The sequence below is a fragment of the Betta splendens genome, chromosome 19, assembly GCF_900634795.4.
Source record: "Betta splendens chromosome 19, fBetSpl5.4, whole genome shotgun sequence".
NCBI lineage: Eukaryota > Metazoa > Chordata > Actinopteri > Anabantiformes > Osphronemidae > Betta > Betta splendens.
In genome coordinates, this window is record NC_040898.2 from 16,091,085 (window position 1) to 16,107,121 (window position 16,037).

Consider the following 16,037-nt stretch of genomic DNA (forward strand, 5'->3'; position numbering starts at 1 on the left):
TCTGACTCCTGCTGCTGCCAGTTAAGTACAGTGTGTTGTCTTTAGCTAGCAATGGGTCAGTGAGGAACCCAGTGCTGAACAAAGCGGTACCGCTTCAGGCTTCTCGCTCCTTCGAAAGAGGATGAGTCTGATCAGGTGGATGTACTGTCAATGAGCTGATCTGTTTCTGAGCCAGTGCTGCTCTCACAGCTGATAGTGTGAAATAACGCTGACTTCGCTCCAATCAGCAGCAACATGCCTGATGTTCAGTGGAGGGAAGAACAAGTCTCTGTAATGAGGAGGTGTGTTTGTAGCAGCCAATGTGCATTAAATGGGAGTCACAAGTACAGACAATGCAGCTGTATTTATTCACGTCACATGTGAAACACAAAGGCATCAACAGAACCTCAAACAATAAGACAGAGGCGACATTAGTTAACCTGTATGGAGCAGAGAGCAGGCATGAAGCCAGTGATTGCCAGTAAGAACTACAGCTGCATGGTCACACATCTTCTCTTTCCTTCTTTCCAGCAGACGTTTCCCAGCTGTTATGACCCAGCAGATGCAGAACCTGCAGTTGTCCCAGACCAGGAAGTGCCCCGGCGGGCCAGCGTCTCCCAACGCCGCCAAGCGCCTTTACCGGAACCTGTCAGAGAAGTTCAGAGGAAGCACGTCCTCCTTCGAGGATGCCTACTTCTTTGGCAAGACGGACCGACTGCGCAAAGCCTCGGTGAGTGGCACCCTGCGCTGCAGCGGGCCGGTCATCCGGCCTCTGCGGTTCTGGGGGCAGGGGTTCTGCAGGTGCGGGAGGATCAATGAGGATCTCATTTGGTGTTTGGCTAATTGTGTTACCAGCGTCGTCTCTGGATCCTGAACTCCGTGTTCCTTCGATTGTCACGTCTTTTGTGAGCCGAGGCCTCGAGACATTTCACGGCCGCACCATAAAACACATTCCTGCTGCTCCTCCACTGACTAGTCAGAGGCGGAGCAGTGCCTTGCTCAGGGACGGTGTCATTAGGCAGCATTTGGTGCCGTGCCAGCTCTTTCTCACCACCTCTTCTCTCTGCCTGTTGCCCTGCGAAACATTTGGCCGTGTGTGATGCGTGTTACAGGTCACGCTGTGTATGCGCAGCCGCCTTCAGAACTCGGTGTGCCAGCCTGCTGACATTTAGAGACCAGTGACAACAGCAGACATGAAAGAGAGGCAGACAGAGGAAGAGGAGGGATGCGGGTACAAAGGCTGCAGAGCTCAGAACTCTACAAGCATCTTCAATGTGATTTTAAAACCACTCCTCAGGCGACTCCTGGGTTCGGCTCATCATGGACCAGGTGCTGTTCTGTTGGGGTCTCTTCCTCTGCCTGTTCATTCAAACCCACCGCGGTTCTGGACTCATGTTTCAGCTGCTCTTCAAGTTGTATTGAGTATTTAACCTGCTTAAGTACACGTTTACACGCCGAGTGGGGGAAAGACTGGAGAAGTCGAAAGACAAAAAAACATCTAGTTCACTAGTTCATAAAAGGACGTCAGCATGAGAATGTGAAGAATCTTGCTTTAGAGAAGCTTCAGACTGATGCCTGAGTCACTTTTATATCTGCCCACATCTTTTGGTCCTTACTGTGATAACTACGTCCTTTTTCATTTTTGAAAAATTACAAAGCAGCTTTTATCGGTTTGCTTTTCATCACACTTCTCCAGATCAATATGGATCTTAGAGTGAGGACGCGTTAAAACGCTTCCATATTTCCTCTCCTGTCGCCTGCACAGACAAGGGACCCAACAGAGACGTGACTGATTCTTATTGTTCCTCTCCAGCAGAGAAATTGATTCTCATGCAGCTTTACATGCCAATTTCTGCTTCGTGCATCTTCGTCCTAGTGTCTGTGTGGATGGATACGTGATAAAAACCAAGAAAGGATCGATTGGTTTTTACTTCTTTCAGCTGCAGCAAAAGGAAAAGGAAGCATTGGCTTGTGAATCTGCAGGAGGAACCTGTTGAAACCAGGCTGAACAGGGCTGCGTTCTGCTGCTGGTAATGAGCTCCTTATTAGCTGAGGTTCCCTCCGTCTAACCCATCATGCAGGATCTGAACCAACCTGTTCTCTTGGTCTTTAGGTTGAAGCCAGGACCTTGTTGTTGCCTGGAGGTTCCGGCCTCTGTGCTCAGCATATCATGCGCCTGTTCTGGTTTCTGATTCAGATCTGGTACAATGCGTCCGTCGTGTGCTGATGGACATGCATGTTACCATGGTTACCAGAGCATTTTTCAGAAATGTGTCCATCACAGCAGTCGTGTCCGTTGTTTCCTGCAGTTTGAGGGTTTTGTTGGGGTTGTTGTTGTCAGTAGTAACTTCACCATTCAGATGTTATGTCCATGCTGTTCTCGGTTCCAGACGATGCAGGGCAGTGACTGTATCTTCGAGGCGGTGGAGCAGCAGGACCTGGACACGGTGCAGATCCTCCTGTACCAGTTTTCAGCCGAGGAGCTGGACCTAAACACCCCGAACAGCCAAGGCCTGACGCCGCTCGACATCGCCATCATGACCAACAACACGCCCATCGCCAAACTGCTGCTAAAGGCCGGCGGCAAGGAGAGTCCCCACTGTGAGTTCCCTTAGTTAGCTGCCACGGGCCTGTAATCGGGGACAGACTGACTTTACTCACACTGGACCTTAAAGTGCCCCGAGTGATTCCACAGTCCTCCAGGGTCCAATGCTAGACCCAGTGTCAAGATTCTGTCTACTCTGACCTCGGTTCCGTTGACAGTTGTTGCCATGGTAACACCAAAGTTTTGTGTATGACCTGATGAAATGATCACCACGTTTGGTAATGAACATAATAACTGACATGCTGATCAGTCTTTATTTCAGTTTATGCAGCGATGTAAAAGGATCAAGCTGACCTGACAGTGACTGTACTTTGACTGTAGGCTCAACTGTGGATCAGACAGGGCCTGCTTGTGGACCTGAATGGGTCCACTATCCTCCTGCCCTGCTGTGACAGGTGGTTCTAACCCGTTAGCCTCCACGGTCTGGCTGTGACTGCTGCTTGGCTTCAACAAGGCTCGTCGTTTAATGGTTTCACTTTTCCAATGATGCATGTAACGCCGGGGCAATTACCTCTAAGTGATTTATTGTGCCGCGGGTCGCTGTAGTGGCGAGAGCTCTCCAAACGGCAGCCGGGCTCTGGGCGGCGGTACAATCCCATCCTTGTAAACAAACTCAGGGTAAACAGTGCTGCTCTTTTCCCTTCTGGGGCCGGCTGCTCTCTGTTTATGTCATTCCTCAAGTGCCAAGTAAATCAGTCAGCCAGCGTCGCTGTGTGTTAATGAGCCTCCGTGAGCCGGGTCACTTTTTAAGTGTGTGACTGTTACTGGGGTAGAACCGCCTTACGTAAGATAATGCAGTAACAGTCCGATGTCTTCGATGTCGGAGCCCGGGTCCTGGCTGCTGGGGTCAATACTCAGACAAGGTGCTTCTATGGAGGTGGCTCCTCGGACGCAGCGGGGCTCTGACCTTGAGATGACAGTGACGCCTCGGTCTTCACCAGACCTGTATTATTTGCCACTGTCCTGTCAGACTTTAACCTGCTGTTATACAAGGTTTAATGCTGTCAGACGAAGGAGGAGTCTGTTAAAGCAGCCTTCTGCGCTTTTTATGGTGCTGTCTATTATCATTGATTTATTATCCTTCAGTGTCTCACACACTTCTCTTTATTGATCAGTTATTAATTGAGTTTGAATTCATTGTGTTGTTTACTGCTCACACTGCTACAAACAGCTGGAACATGTTCTGAGTTCAATAAAATATATAAAACATCAGGTTCACAGTCTGGCCGAAGCAAGGTCCTGCTATTGTTTAGTCTGTGTTTAGCCAGGAGTGAGATCCAGCTGCATTACGAGCGTCTCCTGCACGGTCTGCTGATGTCGTCTCCCGCTGATGGTGGCCACTACACACTGGAGCTTTCTGTGTGACAGCATCTCAGAGATGCTCTGCAGCCCCACACTGAGTCCCTGTGTGTTGCTGTTTGTTTGCGCTGCTCTCATGGTCCATGACCTAGTGTGTCAAGGTGAGCTGGCAGGAGCCTGAGAGACTAACTGTGATGATGATGTGCAGTGTGGTCGCAGCATCCCATGGTCCTGTGTGAATCAGTTCAGCCTCCCTGTTAGTCCTCAGTGGATCTGTGGATAGACAGCAGCCTCAAACTGAATAAGGGTGCCTGCAGCTGTGTTACCTCATCCTGTTAAGCTGCTAACACCTGGATCGTTTTCTGTCTGTGTGCAGTTGTGAGCGTGGAGAGCCGGGAGGCCCACCTGAGCTCCCTGGTGGTGGAGGCGGAGCGGCGGGCGGCAGACCTGGCGGCTCAGGCCCAGAGGGACGGACTCTCTCTAGAGGCCTGCCACAAAGACAAGCAGCTAAGAGCCTGGGAGTGGAGGAGCAAACTGTACAAACGCATGAGGACGGGCTTCCAACACGCATGTAAGTCACCAGCTGACACTCACTTGTGAATCTGTCCAGAACTGGAACCAGTCCAGCTAGGGCTTCAAGTATGTGGACCACCAAACAATAGCATCATTATAATTAAGCCTTGAAGCCACATTCACACTTCTACACGTCAGTAATTTGATTCTCCGCACACTAAGTTTGATTGGATGGTGATGCAGTTAATTCTGAGACTGCAGGTTTTTCTAATGAGTTTTCTGTAGAAGAACCCAGAACCAATTAGAGATGAATATGTGTTTTGAAACCTGAGATGAGTTCTCCTGCGCTGTGGGACCGGACCCCTGGTGTCATTTCGCTCCATTAAACCTGCTGCTTCCCTGTGTTGGATTTCACTCATTTTCATCTTAACATTCTCAGTCCATTCATATCATATCATTAAATCTGCACGAAAACCTAAACGTCGTTCTAAACACTGATGAGGGCCACCAGGCTCTGCTGTTGTTGGAACAGGAGCCAAGTGTAGATCCAGCATTTTCATTTCAGCAGCTGTGAAATGAGAATAAAGGGTATGATTGTTTTTGGATCCTTCTGCTCTGTGGCTCCACTAAACAAATCTTCGCTTCCATTCAGCTGCCGCTCTAGGCTCAGTGACACTGAGAGCTTTCTTCTGTCATTTAAAGTAATAACTGAGCTGACAAAAGGCTGCAGCTCTGCTCAGAAGCTAATGTGTCCCTCCTTCCCTCCCTCAGGTCCCCCAGAGGCCCCGTCCATGGTGCGTCTGAGTGTGAGCAGCAGCGCTACACTGACCGTCACGTTCCAGGAGCCGCAGGGCCTTCAATCCACCGTGGTGACCAGGTACAGAGGTGAGCACATCACATATGTGATGACGATAAGTCCTGGTTGATGGAGCTGAAGGTTACACTAATAGGAGAAGTGTCAGAAGCTACAATATTTGGCAACAAGCCTCCATCACATGCACCTGCAGCCTGTTGCATGTTTGAGCACTTTCACTGCTAACAAACAAGCAGCTGAGGACAGGTCAGAGAAGCATCAGCCGGCACGCGCTTCACACCGATCTCCTCTCAGGAGGAGCTGTTGCCTCATAGCCAGATGGTGCTGATGCACTGATGGTGCTGGTGTGTCTGTGCGCAGTGGAGTGGAGCTGCCTGAAGGACTTCTCGCTGCTGGCTGGAGAGACGGTGCTGGATGAGCTGCAGACCCTCAGATGCACTATCAGCGGCCTGACCACGGTAGAGTTGTTATGATGAGAGCAGAGCAGTTGGGCAGTGAGAGGTCCTCTTTAACTCTAAGTGTGTTTCAGGGTCGACTGTACTACGTGCGTGTGTCAGCCTACAACATGAAGGGCTGGGGACCTCCTGCCTCCTCCCTCCCTCCGTCTGCGGCTCCTTCCAGTGAGTTCAACCTTATTCCTCACTGCAAACATATGAACCCACACCTTTTCATGAGAACACGTTAAATCCAGAGGCACTGAAGTAGTGATGCTGTAGTATAGAGGCAGTCAGGTCCTCCAGTTGCTACACTGGCTTCAGCTCACCGTCACGACTCCCTTTGTCTGCACAGTCGAGTACTTTAGCCTTGAGCTGCGTGTCTGTGTGCGTGGGTGTCCTTTAAAACACAAACAGTACAAATCTGAGACACACACATCAGAGCTTCTACCAGCACATTGAACTATAAAGAGTAAAAGTACTGCATGACACCTCCCTCCTCCCCAGGTCACTGGGCAGAAGTAGTAACGGCAGTTAGACGTTCGAACAGTTTTTGGTGCAGACTCTTATTCCACCGTTTATTCTCCCTATGTCACTGTGACGTTTGCGTCTCTGCTGCTCCTCTCAGACTGGAGGGAGAGTGAGGGCTGCGAGCCCCGGAGGCGAGGCCACATCGAGGCCATGGAGCGACTGCTGCAGCAGGTCCGAGCAACGCACACACACTACTGCTGCGGGGGTGAGTGTCCGAACCAAAGAGGAGAGCAAGCGATGGTTGAACTGGAGTCAGTCGCCTGTGAATTAGGTCTGGTTCTTCAAAGACAATAGAACCTGCAGGTTATCTCACAGATCATAGTAGATCCAGATCCAGACGTCTGTATATTCATACTCAACACCCACAATCGCACAACTACAGTGCTCACATCCCAGAAGTCTGACCAGAACCGGCTTGTGTTCTGATCTACTCTGTCCCATTGCTGCGTTAGCCCATGACTGACACCGTCGCCTGGTCAGTCCATTCCAACCCAAACCCTTTGCTGTGTGTACTCAGTGAGCAGCTAGTCATATTGTCCCGTTGTCAATCAGCCTCCAGCGCTGCAAGCAGTGTGTGAACTAACAGTTCTGCTGTAAATGAAGCTGCAGTGCAGTCAACGACCAACTGATCCTGTTGACTTCATGTGATGAAGAAGCTGTTGGTCATGTTTCAACAATCATGTTGTTCAGCTTTAATTGACCCTTTTTACCCTTAGAGCAAACTGTCCAGATCTCTGTTCTGTTCTGTTAACGTTAGAGCTTGTCTGTAGTCGAGCCGCCGGGCAGAACCGCGGCGAGCGACAGTCTGCCGCCTGTTACAGGACGTAATTATGTGACGCTCTATTAGCCACAGTACAAAGCGGCGCTGCGGCCGGGAGATTGGCATCGCCGAGCGGCCGCAGGACAGCTGGAGGACAGACGCATCGGTTAGGGAGATAAGACCTGGTTCAGTCGGGCCTGTAACATGGGAGAGTGACTGGACCCGGCTGAACCCGTAACACATGTAAACACTCTCACACTGAAGATCTGTATTCAGATGGGTTTAGGTTGTTGTTTCAGTAGAAGCTGTGTCTGTCACGTTTGGCATCTGAGCCTGATCGCAGAGCTGCTGATGTTACCTCCAGACAAATCCAGAAACTTCCTTCCTTATTGTTCAGATCCATCCAAGCTGCAGAACCCAAGCAGGAAGCAGTCTGTCTCTAGGAGCCTCAAACACCTCTTCAACTCCTCCAACAAGTTTGTGAAGACACTGAAAAGGTTTGTTCGGCCTGCCGGCCTCCATTTGTATAGCACCATGGACGCTGTGTGACCTGCTGCTGTCTGCAGGGGCGTCTACCTGGCCGCTGTGTTTTACCATAAGGACAGCTTACTGGTAACGGCCGAGGACCAGATCCCCATCGTAGAGGTGGACGACTCCTACAGCAGCTCTCTCATGCAGGACTTCCTCTGGTTCACCAAGGTACAGAACCCGCTCTCTGAACGGACAGTGAAGTCCAGGTCACAAATAAAAGCTCGTTTGTGTCTGTTTCTGCAGCTGTCCTGCATGTGGGAGGACGTCCGGTGGCTGAGACAGAGCACGTCTGTGTCCATGTCCTCATCCACCACCCTGCAGGCCAGGCACAAGATGCTGACCGCCGCCGGCCAGATGCAGGTAAGCGCGGGATGCGTAGCCACAGAGACACTTACGTATTCTGAAGTAACAGCCCAGGTTTCTACCTGCTCACCTCCAGAACCTCCTGGGAACCCACAACCTGGGTCGAGTCCACTACGAGCCCATCAAGGATCGCCACGGCAATGTGCTGCTGGTGACGATCCGTGACGTAGAGAGCCAGCACTCGCTGCTGAGCGGGAAGTGGATGCAGGTGACCAAGCTGCAGAGCCAGAGGAAGTCCTTGTCCACACCAGAGGAGCCGTACGCCCTCGACATCCTCATCATTACCATGCAGGCAAGAAACACAGCGGTTCACGTTCAGGCGAGGTTTTGGTTTCTGTTCCATGTGAGTCTACAAAGCACAGAGACATCCTCTGTCTGTCTGCAGGACATCCTGGCGTACCAGCGGCGCAGCGCTCACCGCCTGGCACCGGGCCTCTACCTGGGCTACCTGAAGCTCAGCAGCTCTGTGGACCAGATCAAGGTCCTCGTGTCCCAGCGCGCCCCAAACATGCTGTGTCACACCCGCATCCGAGATAATGGCAACGTCTCCAGGTACATCACGCACTGCTGCTTTCAGTGACAGACAGGACCGGGAGCGCTGGGTTCATGTCACAGCTTCATCATAATCACACGCAAGGCTGAGCTGTGTGAATGGTCAGGGTCGTGACAAACCAACACTAGAAGTTCTGTGAACACAATGAAGCCATTTGGTTCTGAATGGATGAGAACCCGGGTGGTGACCTGGTACCGCAGGTGTCAATGTAACATTAGGCTCATTAGTAACAGTCAGTGGTGGCATCTTATCATTATCCGCTCTTACTGTTTCTAGTTTCCTGATCTTTGATGCTGATGTTTGCCTTGATTCACGCCGACCAGCTTCTCAGTGGATCAACACCAAGTGTGAATGTGTTCCTTTAAGCATACAGTACTTCTGATGTCAGCAGCCTTGTAATTGTTTCAGGGAGTCTGGTTTACTGGTGCTGGACGAGAGGGAGCAACTGTAAACCACCTGCAGACAACTGGAATTGGACCTGAAGCCTGAGGAATGACTGGTCGCATGTTGTCAGTCGACACAGACTCTGGTCCTTGTGTTGCTGCTGTGGGTTTAGCCTCAGCTCTTGCGTTTCTGGGCGTGTGCTAGTTCCTTTTGTGCCAGGTCCAATCTGATTGGCTCTGGACTGGTCTTAGGTCGACATATTTCTGCTACTGTGCCTCCTTCGGAGGAATGTCTGGATATGGCACCAGCAGATTGAAAAGTGTGAAGTGAGAAACGGTTGTTGTGCTCCCTCTGACCCACGGGGTGCCGACGTGTTTGATTGCACCTCTCAAGACAGAACAGCAGCTGGTTCAAGTTCTGCTGGTTCCTGCTCTCCTGACTCAGCTTTAATGAGTCTGGGAGTTGTTGTTGTGTAAATGAGCTAGTTGTTGATTTATTTGTTTGTATTGGTCGGCAGTGACGGAGGTGATTGCTCAGGTGAGCTGAACACAGAGAAGCCATTTACCGCTCACACCCAGAGCAGAGAGAACAAGAACCGGTAGAGGTGTGAAGTCTACCACACATCACAGTGGGAAACACCTCCTGCCTGGAGCTGTAGGTCAAAGGTCACGTGATGGATGGAAACCAGCTCAGCAGCGCTGTCCATTCTCTTCACCTTGGTTGTCGTTCTCCTCTTTGGCCCGTTTTGATTTTGGTGCAGACCAGATCGCGAAGAATTTCTGACATCAGGACAACTTAAAAAAAAAACACCATCCAAGATTACATCACATTTTACACAACCTGTTTCTATGGTAACTGTGAACGCAGGGAATACAGCTTGTGTGTGTGTGTGTGTGTGTGTGTGTGTGTGTGTGTGTGTGTGTGTGTGTGTGTGTGTGTGTGTGTGTGTGTGTGTGTGTGTGTGTGTGTGTGTGTGTGTGTGTGTGTGTGTGTGTGTGTGTGTGTGTGTGTGCATGATTGTCCTTCGACGTGGGGACCATAAACCATGTTTTTGCTATCAAGGTGAGGACACTGCGACAACGTGGGGACACTTGGTACTGTAGGTCCCCAGTCTGAAGGCTTTCTTGAGGGTCAAAATTTGATTTTAGGGCTGAGGTTTGAATTGACTTTTGGTTTGGATTAGAGCAAAGATTAGACGTCTGCCTTTATTTGTGATGGTTAGGGTGAGGGGCTAGGGAGGCATGATGTCATTGGTGATGTTAAACACAACTGTGTGTGCTTCGTGCGCTTACGTGTGCGTGCGTGTGCTCCCTTCCAGGGAGGAGTGGGATTGGATCCAGACGCTAGCAGCTGCAGAGAGGGAGCACGGCAGTGGGGAGAGCCAGGAGGCCTGGGCAGAAAGCCACGCCCCACTACTTTACTACGAGCTGCAGACGGCCATCAAGTCCCTGCTGAAGCACATCAACCTACCTCTGCACCAGGTAACGTCTCAGGTGATGAGCTGGAGCATACGCTCTGAGCTCTGGGCCTGACTCTCTGTGTGGGCGTGTGTGTGCAGGCCCGTCACTTCCGTCTCTACAGTCAGGAGGTGGTGGAGCTGGGTCACGGCGTCTCCTTCCTGCTGCTGCTGCCGCCGGCCGACGATGTCTGCTCCGCCCCTGGACAGTCTAACCCCTACACGCCTCTGTCAGGCTTCCTCCACCTGCCGCTGCAGATGTTTGAGCTGGGTAACCACACACACACTCTGTGGTAACACGTCCCCTTTCAGCCTTCTGCACTTAGCCTTGTCTGCAGGGAAACATCAGGTTAAAGCTCTGCCGACCCCCCACACGCTGCACAATGCTGCGTCTGAGTACACACCTCAGTGTGAAACACTGAACACGACTTTGAGGTTAAAGCATCCATTGTCAGTTGTCTGCTGTGGTTTAGACTCATCACCGGTCATTTGTCAGTTTGTCCAGAAGCAGTTTAGAACCAACAGAACCAACAGAACCAGCTCACGCCGCCTCCTCAGCCTTTCACTGAGCTCTGTGCCCTCCTCGTCTTTTCTTCTTTAAGTCATTGTCTCATTTTTAGTTCACTTCTGCTCCTACAAAGAGAAGTTCATCAGCCTGTACTGCCGTCTATCCTCCGTCCTGGACCTGGATGCCCTCATTACCCAGCAGGCATTGCGTGAGGCCATCACCGACAGTGAGGTGGTCACAGCCAAGCAGAGGCATCAGCTCATCCTGGACTACATCCAGGTGAGAAACGGTGCTGAGTAAGATGATGAGCCTTAAATGTCTGGACCTCACGTTCATGGGCTGCAATACACAAGGCATCTACAGCCGCCGCTGTGAACACTCCTCATGTGGGTCTGTTCTATAAAATAATGGTTAAGGGAGGAGCTGGATGGAAGCACAGAGTAGGGACGTCGGTCCAGCAGAACCTTTTTTGTCAGGCCTGCTTTGGCTGTTGTAGATTCCTTACAGTCTGTAGACGCAGCATGGGCCCGGGTTTGGCTTGGACCAGAGGGTAAGGGTGACGAAATGTGCATTGTGGCACATTGTGATTAAAGCACAGATGGAGTTTGACCAAATTATACCTAATTTTCAAGTAAAAACTGGGATTCATGTCCCATCAGAAGCCGAAACAGTTAAGCTATGAGTCCCATGTGAGACAGACTGGATGAAATGATGCATCTGAATGATTTAATGATTGTATTAGTGAAAATGGTTGATGAGTGCTACAAAGGATGTGATAAGTCTTCTGTTGAGTGGTTTTCACTCCCTGATTTAGAACGGGGAAGGGTGTGAATTAGCGGCTCCTTGATTTCTGCAAGAACATCTCCATGATTTCTGTATCTGCACCGTCTCAGCCTCGCATTCCTTCCAGACAAGTCATCCTGCAGTGAGGCCAGTGCTCTCCTGCTCTGTCAGACGCTCAGCTAATTGCTGCCTGTGTCGTCTCACACTCGTTCTCTTCATGCAAACACCCCAAAACATGTTCAGTAATCGTTAATTATTATTGATACACCATCAAAACACAAAATAAGCTTCACGTATTAAAGTCAGGACAAGTAGAAACCCAACAGATCCACCGAGCAGCACCAGGGTGTGTCTCCACTGAGGAGAGCCAGCTGCAACACGACACGATGAGACTTGGATGAAGGCCAGTTGTCCATGTAGTTTATGACTTGAACTAACCGTGAGTGCATGTTTGTGCCTCTGCAGCAGCTGGATGAGATGCGCCGCGACCTTCGCTGGATCACCGATGCCCTGCAGTATGCTCGCTACAAGCAGCCGCGGGGCGGCGTGCCCATCACCTGTCTGGTGGACGCCAACGCTCCAGAGAGCGACCCCGGCCAGCAAAAGACAGACTCTACCTCTTCAACCATGGACTACCCGCCTACACCGTCCCCATCACCTGAGCTGCGCAGGAGGAAAGTCGTTAGCGGTGAGTCGCAGTAGAGCAGCACCCGGTAGAAGATGCTGTGTACACGCCGATGACATGCTGCCTGATGCTGCGGTGTGCTTTCAGACTCCCTGTTCGGCTCAGATGAGGAAGGCTTCTCTGAGGTCTTCCTACCCACAGATAGTGACTACGACTCCAGCGATGCCCTGAGCCCCCGAGAGCTGGACCTGCTCTACTCTCCGTCCCAGGATCTGTCCCAGCAGGCCGTTCACTCGCTGGGAGGCAGCGCACCAGATGTGCTTCAAATCCATGAGCTCAGGTGATTCGTTTGTAGATGACGATAAAGAGCTTCATCTGTACTGATTCACCCATCAGCTTGTTTGTTTTTACCCTGTGCTATCAAAGCATCAATAGATCAGCTACAGTAGTCGTCATTTGGTTTGTTCCATTTTTAGGTACAGTGTCTGTCTGCCCAAAGACCTTCCCATCTCCCCCGTGGCCAAGAATCCCAAATCCCAGGAACCCTCTCCCTCATCACCTCTCCTCCCTCATTCTCCCTCCCTGTCCAAAGACTTGCCTCACTCTACTTCCAGTCGACCTCGATCTCCCTTTCTCTCCAGGACCCTGCCCACATCTCCGTCCCTGCCCCTGTCCCCTAAATTCTCCAGAGACCTGCCTCTGTCGCTCCCCCTGTCTCCATCACTGACTGACACCACCAAGACTCTGGAAGGCCTCTCCCTGTCCAAGAGCCACCAGGAGGGAGTTGCTCCTCTGAGGGCCCTTGCCAACCCCCCTGCCAAACGCAAACTGCTTTCCAGAAGCCACAGGGGTCAGTATTTCAGCGGCCCTCAGCGGTGGCTCAGGGGCCACAGTGGAGAGAGTCATACTGGATCTCTCTCTGAGGGTGTGTACACCAGGCAGCTTGACCCCGACCTGCCTTCCTCTGGGGATCTGCCGGCCCCACAAGGAGCCCCCTACATCAGCCACGCCTCTTGTACCCTCGAGAGCCAGAAGGGACGACATCGGGAGCCCAGACCCCATGTCCGCAGGATCTTTGTGGAGACCTTTAGGGACCCGTCACCAGGACCCAGGAGGAGGGGTCATGAAGAGGAGCAGGTGAAGGCTGCAGGTGTGTCTGTGGTTGTGGCACAGGTGGATTCAGGGGAGGACGAAGAACCAGAGGGAGCTGCTGCACAGGAAGTGGACTCGGATGAGCAAACCAATGCCCAGGTGTCAGAGATTCTCAGCAGCACGTTATAGAATCAGGCATGAGTATTTAAAGCTACACTGGACAAAGCATTAACCCAGCTGTTTTTAAATAGGACAACCAAAGCCCAGCACCTCCTACGGTAGCACGGTTCCCTCACACCATGTGGGTCTAGGATGCGAAGGTGGGGACGTCCATCAGAAGTCAGATGCATGCTGCCAAAACAACCACTTGATCCTTTTAAACACTGGACTTTTGAAAAATGCCCAGTGTAGCTTAAAATAGCCTGGATGTCAGCCTGGCAGATATCAGCAGTCGGGTCTTCATCGCTCTACCACAGTGACGGTAGGCCGGGCGTGTTACAAGGGCTGATAATAAGCAGCCATCTCACCTCTCCATAGATTGTAATTTAAAGTTGCTGGTTCAACTCCGCCAAGCCTCAGAAATCATGGCATCGACTGTTACAAAGGTAATAATAATCAATGCAACGATAAACCAAGCACTGCTTCTTCAACCAAGACCTTTGCACGCAACTCTGCACAGCGACCAAAAAAAGGTGGTTTGGTTGTTGCTGGTTCCCACTTTAGTTAAATTCCGTCAGACTCTTGCATTGACTATTATGTTTCTGTGGCCCCGTCTCCAAAGCATGGATTCTCCTCTACTTGAAGTTAATGTACAGTTCAGTCTGCTCGTCTGTGCTCATGTCTTTAAACCAGTGTTATGAGCTGCTAACCTCGTGGTCAGGAACTACTACCACTACAACCTAAAACATGAAGTATTTTTCTATTCTTGGATTCAAAGTGTACTAACTTATCTTGAATGTGGACAAATGAAGCGATGAGCCAAAACATTTGCTTTATCTGTGGCTGGTCCTTCGCGCACAGCTGAGTCCTCCCAACATCTGGCCCCAAGACGTGAGCAGCCGATTGACACTGGTGTTTAGCAACAGCCAAATGGAGTTAGGGTTACAAAAGATGAACTAAATGAAATGACCACAGCCTACCTTGTGTTAGCCGACGTCTGTCGTGAGGTCTGTCTTCAGGCTTTTCAACTCTCTCTGTTTTTGGTCACGTGTCAGTGCTCTCACCTTCTGATCTCTGCACAGATTGGTCACCTCCTGTCTGATGCCTCCCTGACATTTACGGGGTGATCAGCCTCACTGCCATGTCTTGGCACATCGATGTAGTCCCAGCGTACTTTGTTGGCATGACGTAGTTTGTAGCTGTTTTTCCTTTGGACTGAAGCTTTGTGTCCAGTTTGTGCCTCCTCCTGCATGATGATGTCGGGGGTCAGGGTCTGCACTTTCCCCTTGGACTTGCTGTGCAGTCGGACCGGACTGTGAATGTGTTGTGCTGTTGTGTTGACTTTTGGTTGAGCTTCTTATGTTGTGACATCCACAGTTAGTGTAGTGTTTCCTCCGAGCCTAGTGGTGTGTTTGTTTTTATTTTTTACGTCTGAGAGCTGTTTGAACATGCACAGATTTCTAACATGTATGCACAGTGTTTTAAAAGTGCGTTTTTAATGTTTGCACAATGTTTGCAATTGTGGAATAAAAGCTAATTGACCCTTTGACGCAGTTAACTCAGTCGCTTTAATATCTTTGGAAATGTCTCAGATGGACGTTTATGAATTGTTGTGTTCAATGATCTAAAGTATAGATGACAGAAGGAAGTGAAGCATTGAAATGCAGTGATTTGCATGCAAAGTGTTTAGCAGGAAAATATCAATATTAGACTCCATCTAAACAGTTAAACTAGGGCATGTGACTACCTTAACTTAGCATAGAGGAGGCCATCCCAGCTATGCTACTGGAGCGGCGCATGATTGGCCTAGCTCAGCATAGAGGAGCTCAGCACTGCTAGGCTACAGGGGCAACGTTTGATTAGCTTAGCTTAGCATAGAGGAAGTCAGCACTGTTAGGCTACTGGGACAGTGTGTGATTAGCTTAGCTTAGCATAGAGGAGCTCAGCACTGCTAGGCTACAGGGGCAACGTTTGATTAGCTTAGCTTAGCATAGAGGAAGTCAGCACTGTTAGGCTACTGGGGCAGTGTGTGATTAGCTTAGCTTAGCATAGAGGAGCTCAGCACTGTTGGGCTACTGGGGCAGTGTGTGATTAGCTTAACTTAGCATAGAGGAGCTCAGCACTGTTAGGCTACGGAGTAGCGTGTGATTAGCCTAGCTTAGCATAGAGGAGGTCAGCACTGTTACTAGGCTACAGGGGCAGCTCGTGAATAGCCTTATCTGTGCGTATTTACAATACTGCTGTACTTGGAGTACTACATTACTTGGAGTACTTTCTGTACTACAGTACTCACCAGCATAGAGATGACAGACCTTATCTTACTCAGGATGGTTCTGAGGCAACATGTGAAGCAGACTCTAACGCTGGTCTTGGCTCTAGACTCTAGTGTTCCATTACGCTGTGTTGCTGTTTGTGCATCAGTGTAAGCTGAGATCAGATGACGAGGTTTGTCTCTTGTGTCCTGTAGCTGAAGCTTGTTTGACCCGTGTCGGTGCCTGCTGGGTTCTGTCGTCAGTGGCCTCCGGTCGACATCTGTCCACTTGAACCACATGGACTGTATTTATTGGTGCAACGTGTGTTTTATGGTCTGTTTTTTTTAGTGTGTAACTGAAATAAAGTGTCTCGTGTGGATGCTGTGCACTTAAACC

At 50.5% G+C, this 16,037-nt stretch overlaps 1 protein-coding gene across 10 annotated transcripts in view; it reads left to right on the forward strand.

Moving 5' to 3' along the window:
• Window positions 1-16,035, forward strand: part of ankfn1 (ankyrin repeat and fibronectin type III domain containing 1) — a 31,795-nt gene extending 15,760 nt beyond the window's left edge. For 6 of the 10 annotated variants that reach the window (XM_029133886.3, XM_029133890.3, XM_029133893.2 and 3 more), the window contains 19 exons: window positions 511-709; window positions 2,370-2,580; window positions 4,260-4,454; window positions 5,168-5,281; window positions 5,571-5,668; window positions 5,740-5,830; window positions 6,273-6,380; window positions 7,333-7,432; window positions 7,502-7,634; window positions 7,710-7,826; window positions 7,906-8,121; window positions 8,215-8,381; window positions 10,085-10,247; window positions 10,325-10,493; window positions 10,843-11,009; window positions 11,979-12,201; window positions 12,286-12,478; window positions 12,615-13,389; window positions 13,482-16,035. In XM_029133886.3, the coding sequence (XP_028989719.1) occupies window positions 511-709; window positions 2,370-2,580; window positions 4,260-4,454; window positions 5,168-5,281; window positions 5,571-5,668; window positions 5,740-5,830; window positions 6,273-6,380; window positions 7,333-7,432; window positions 7,502-7,634; window positions 7,710-7,826; window positions 7,906-8,121; window positions 8,215-8,381; window positions 10,085-10,247; window positions 10,325-10,493; window positions 10,843-11,009; window positions 11,979-12,201; window positions 12,286-12,478; window positions 12,615-13,389; window positions 13,482-13,541 (3,499 nt within the window). In that variant the 3' untranslated portion in view covers window positions 13,542-16,035. The remainder of the gene's footprint in view (window positions 1-510; window positions 710-2,369; window positions 2,581-4,259; window positions 4,455-5,167; window positions 5,282-5,570; window positions 5,669-5,739; window positions 5,831-6,272; window positions 6,381-7,332; window positions 7,433-7,501; window positions 7,635-7,709; window positions 7,827-7,905; window positions 8,122-8,214; window positions 8,382-10,084; window positions 10,248-10,324; window positions 10,494-10,842; window positions 11,010-11,978; window positions 12,202-12,285; window positions 12,479-12,614; window positions 13,390-13,481) is intronic. The other 4 variants (XM_029133888.3, XM_029133891.3, XM_041068619.2 and 1 more) reach the window with 1 other exon arrangement.
• The last annotated feature ends 2 nt before the right edge of the window (window positions 16,036-16,037 follow it).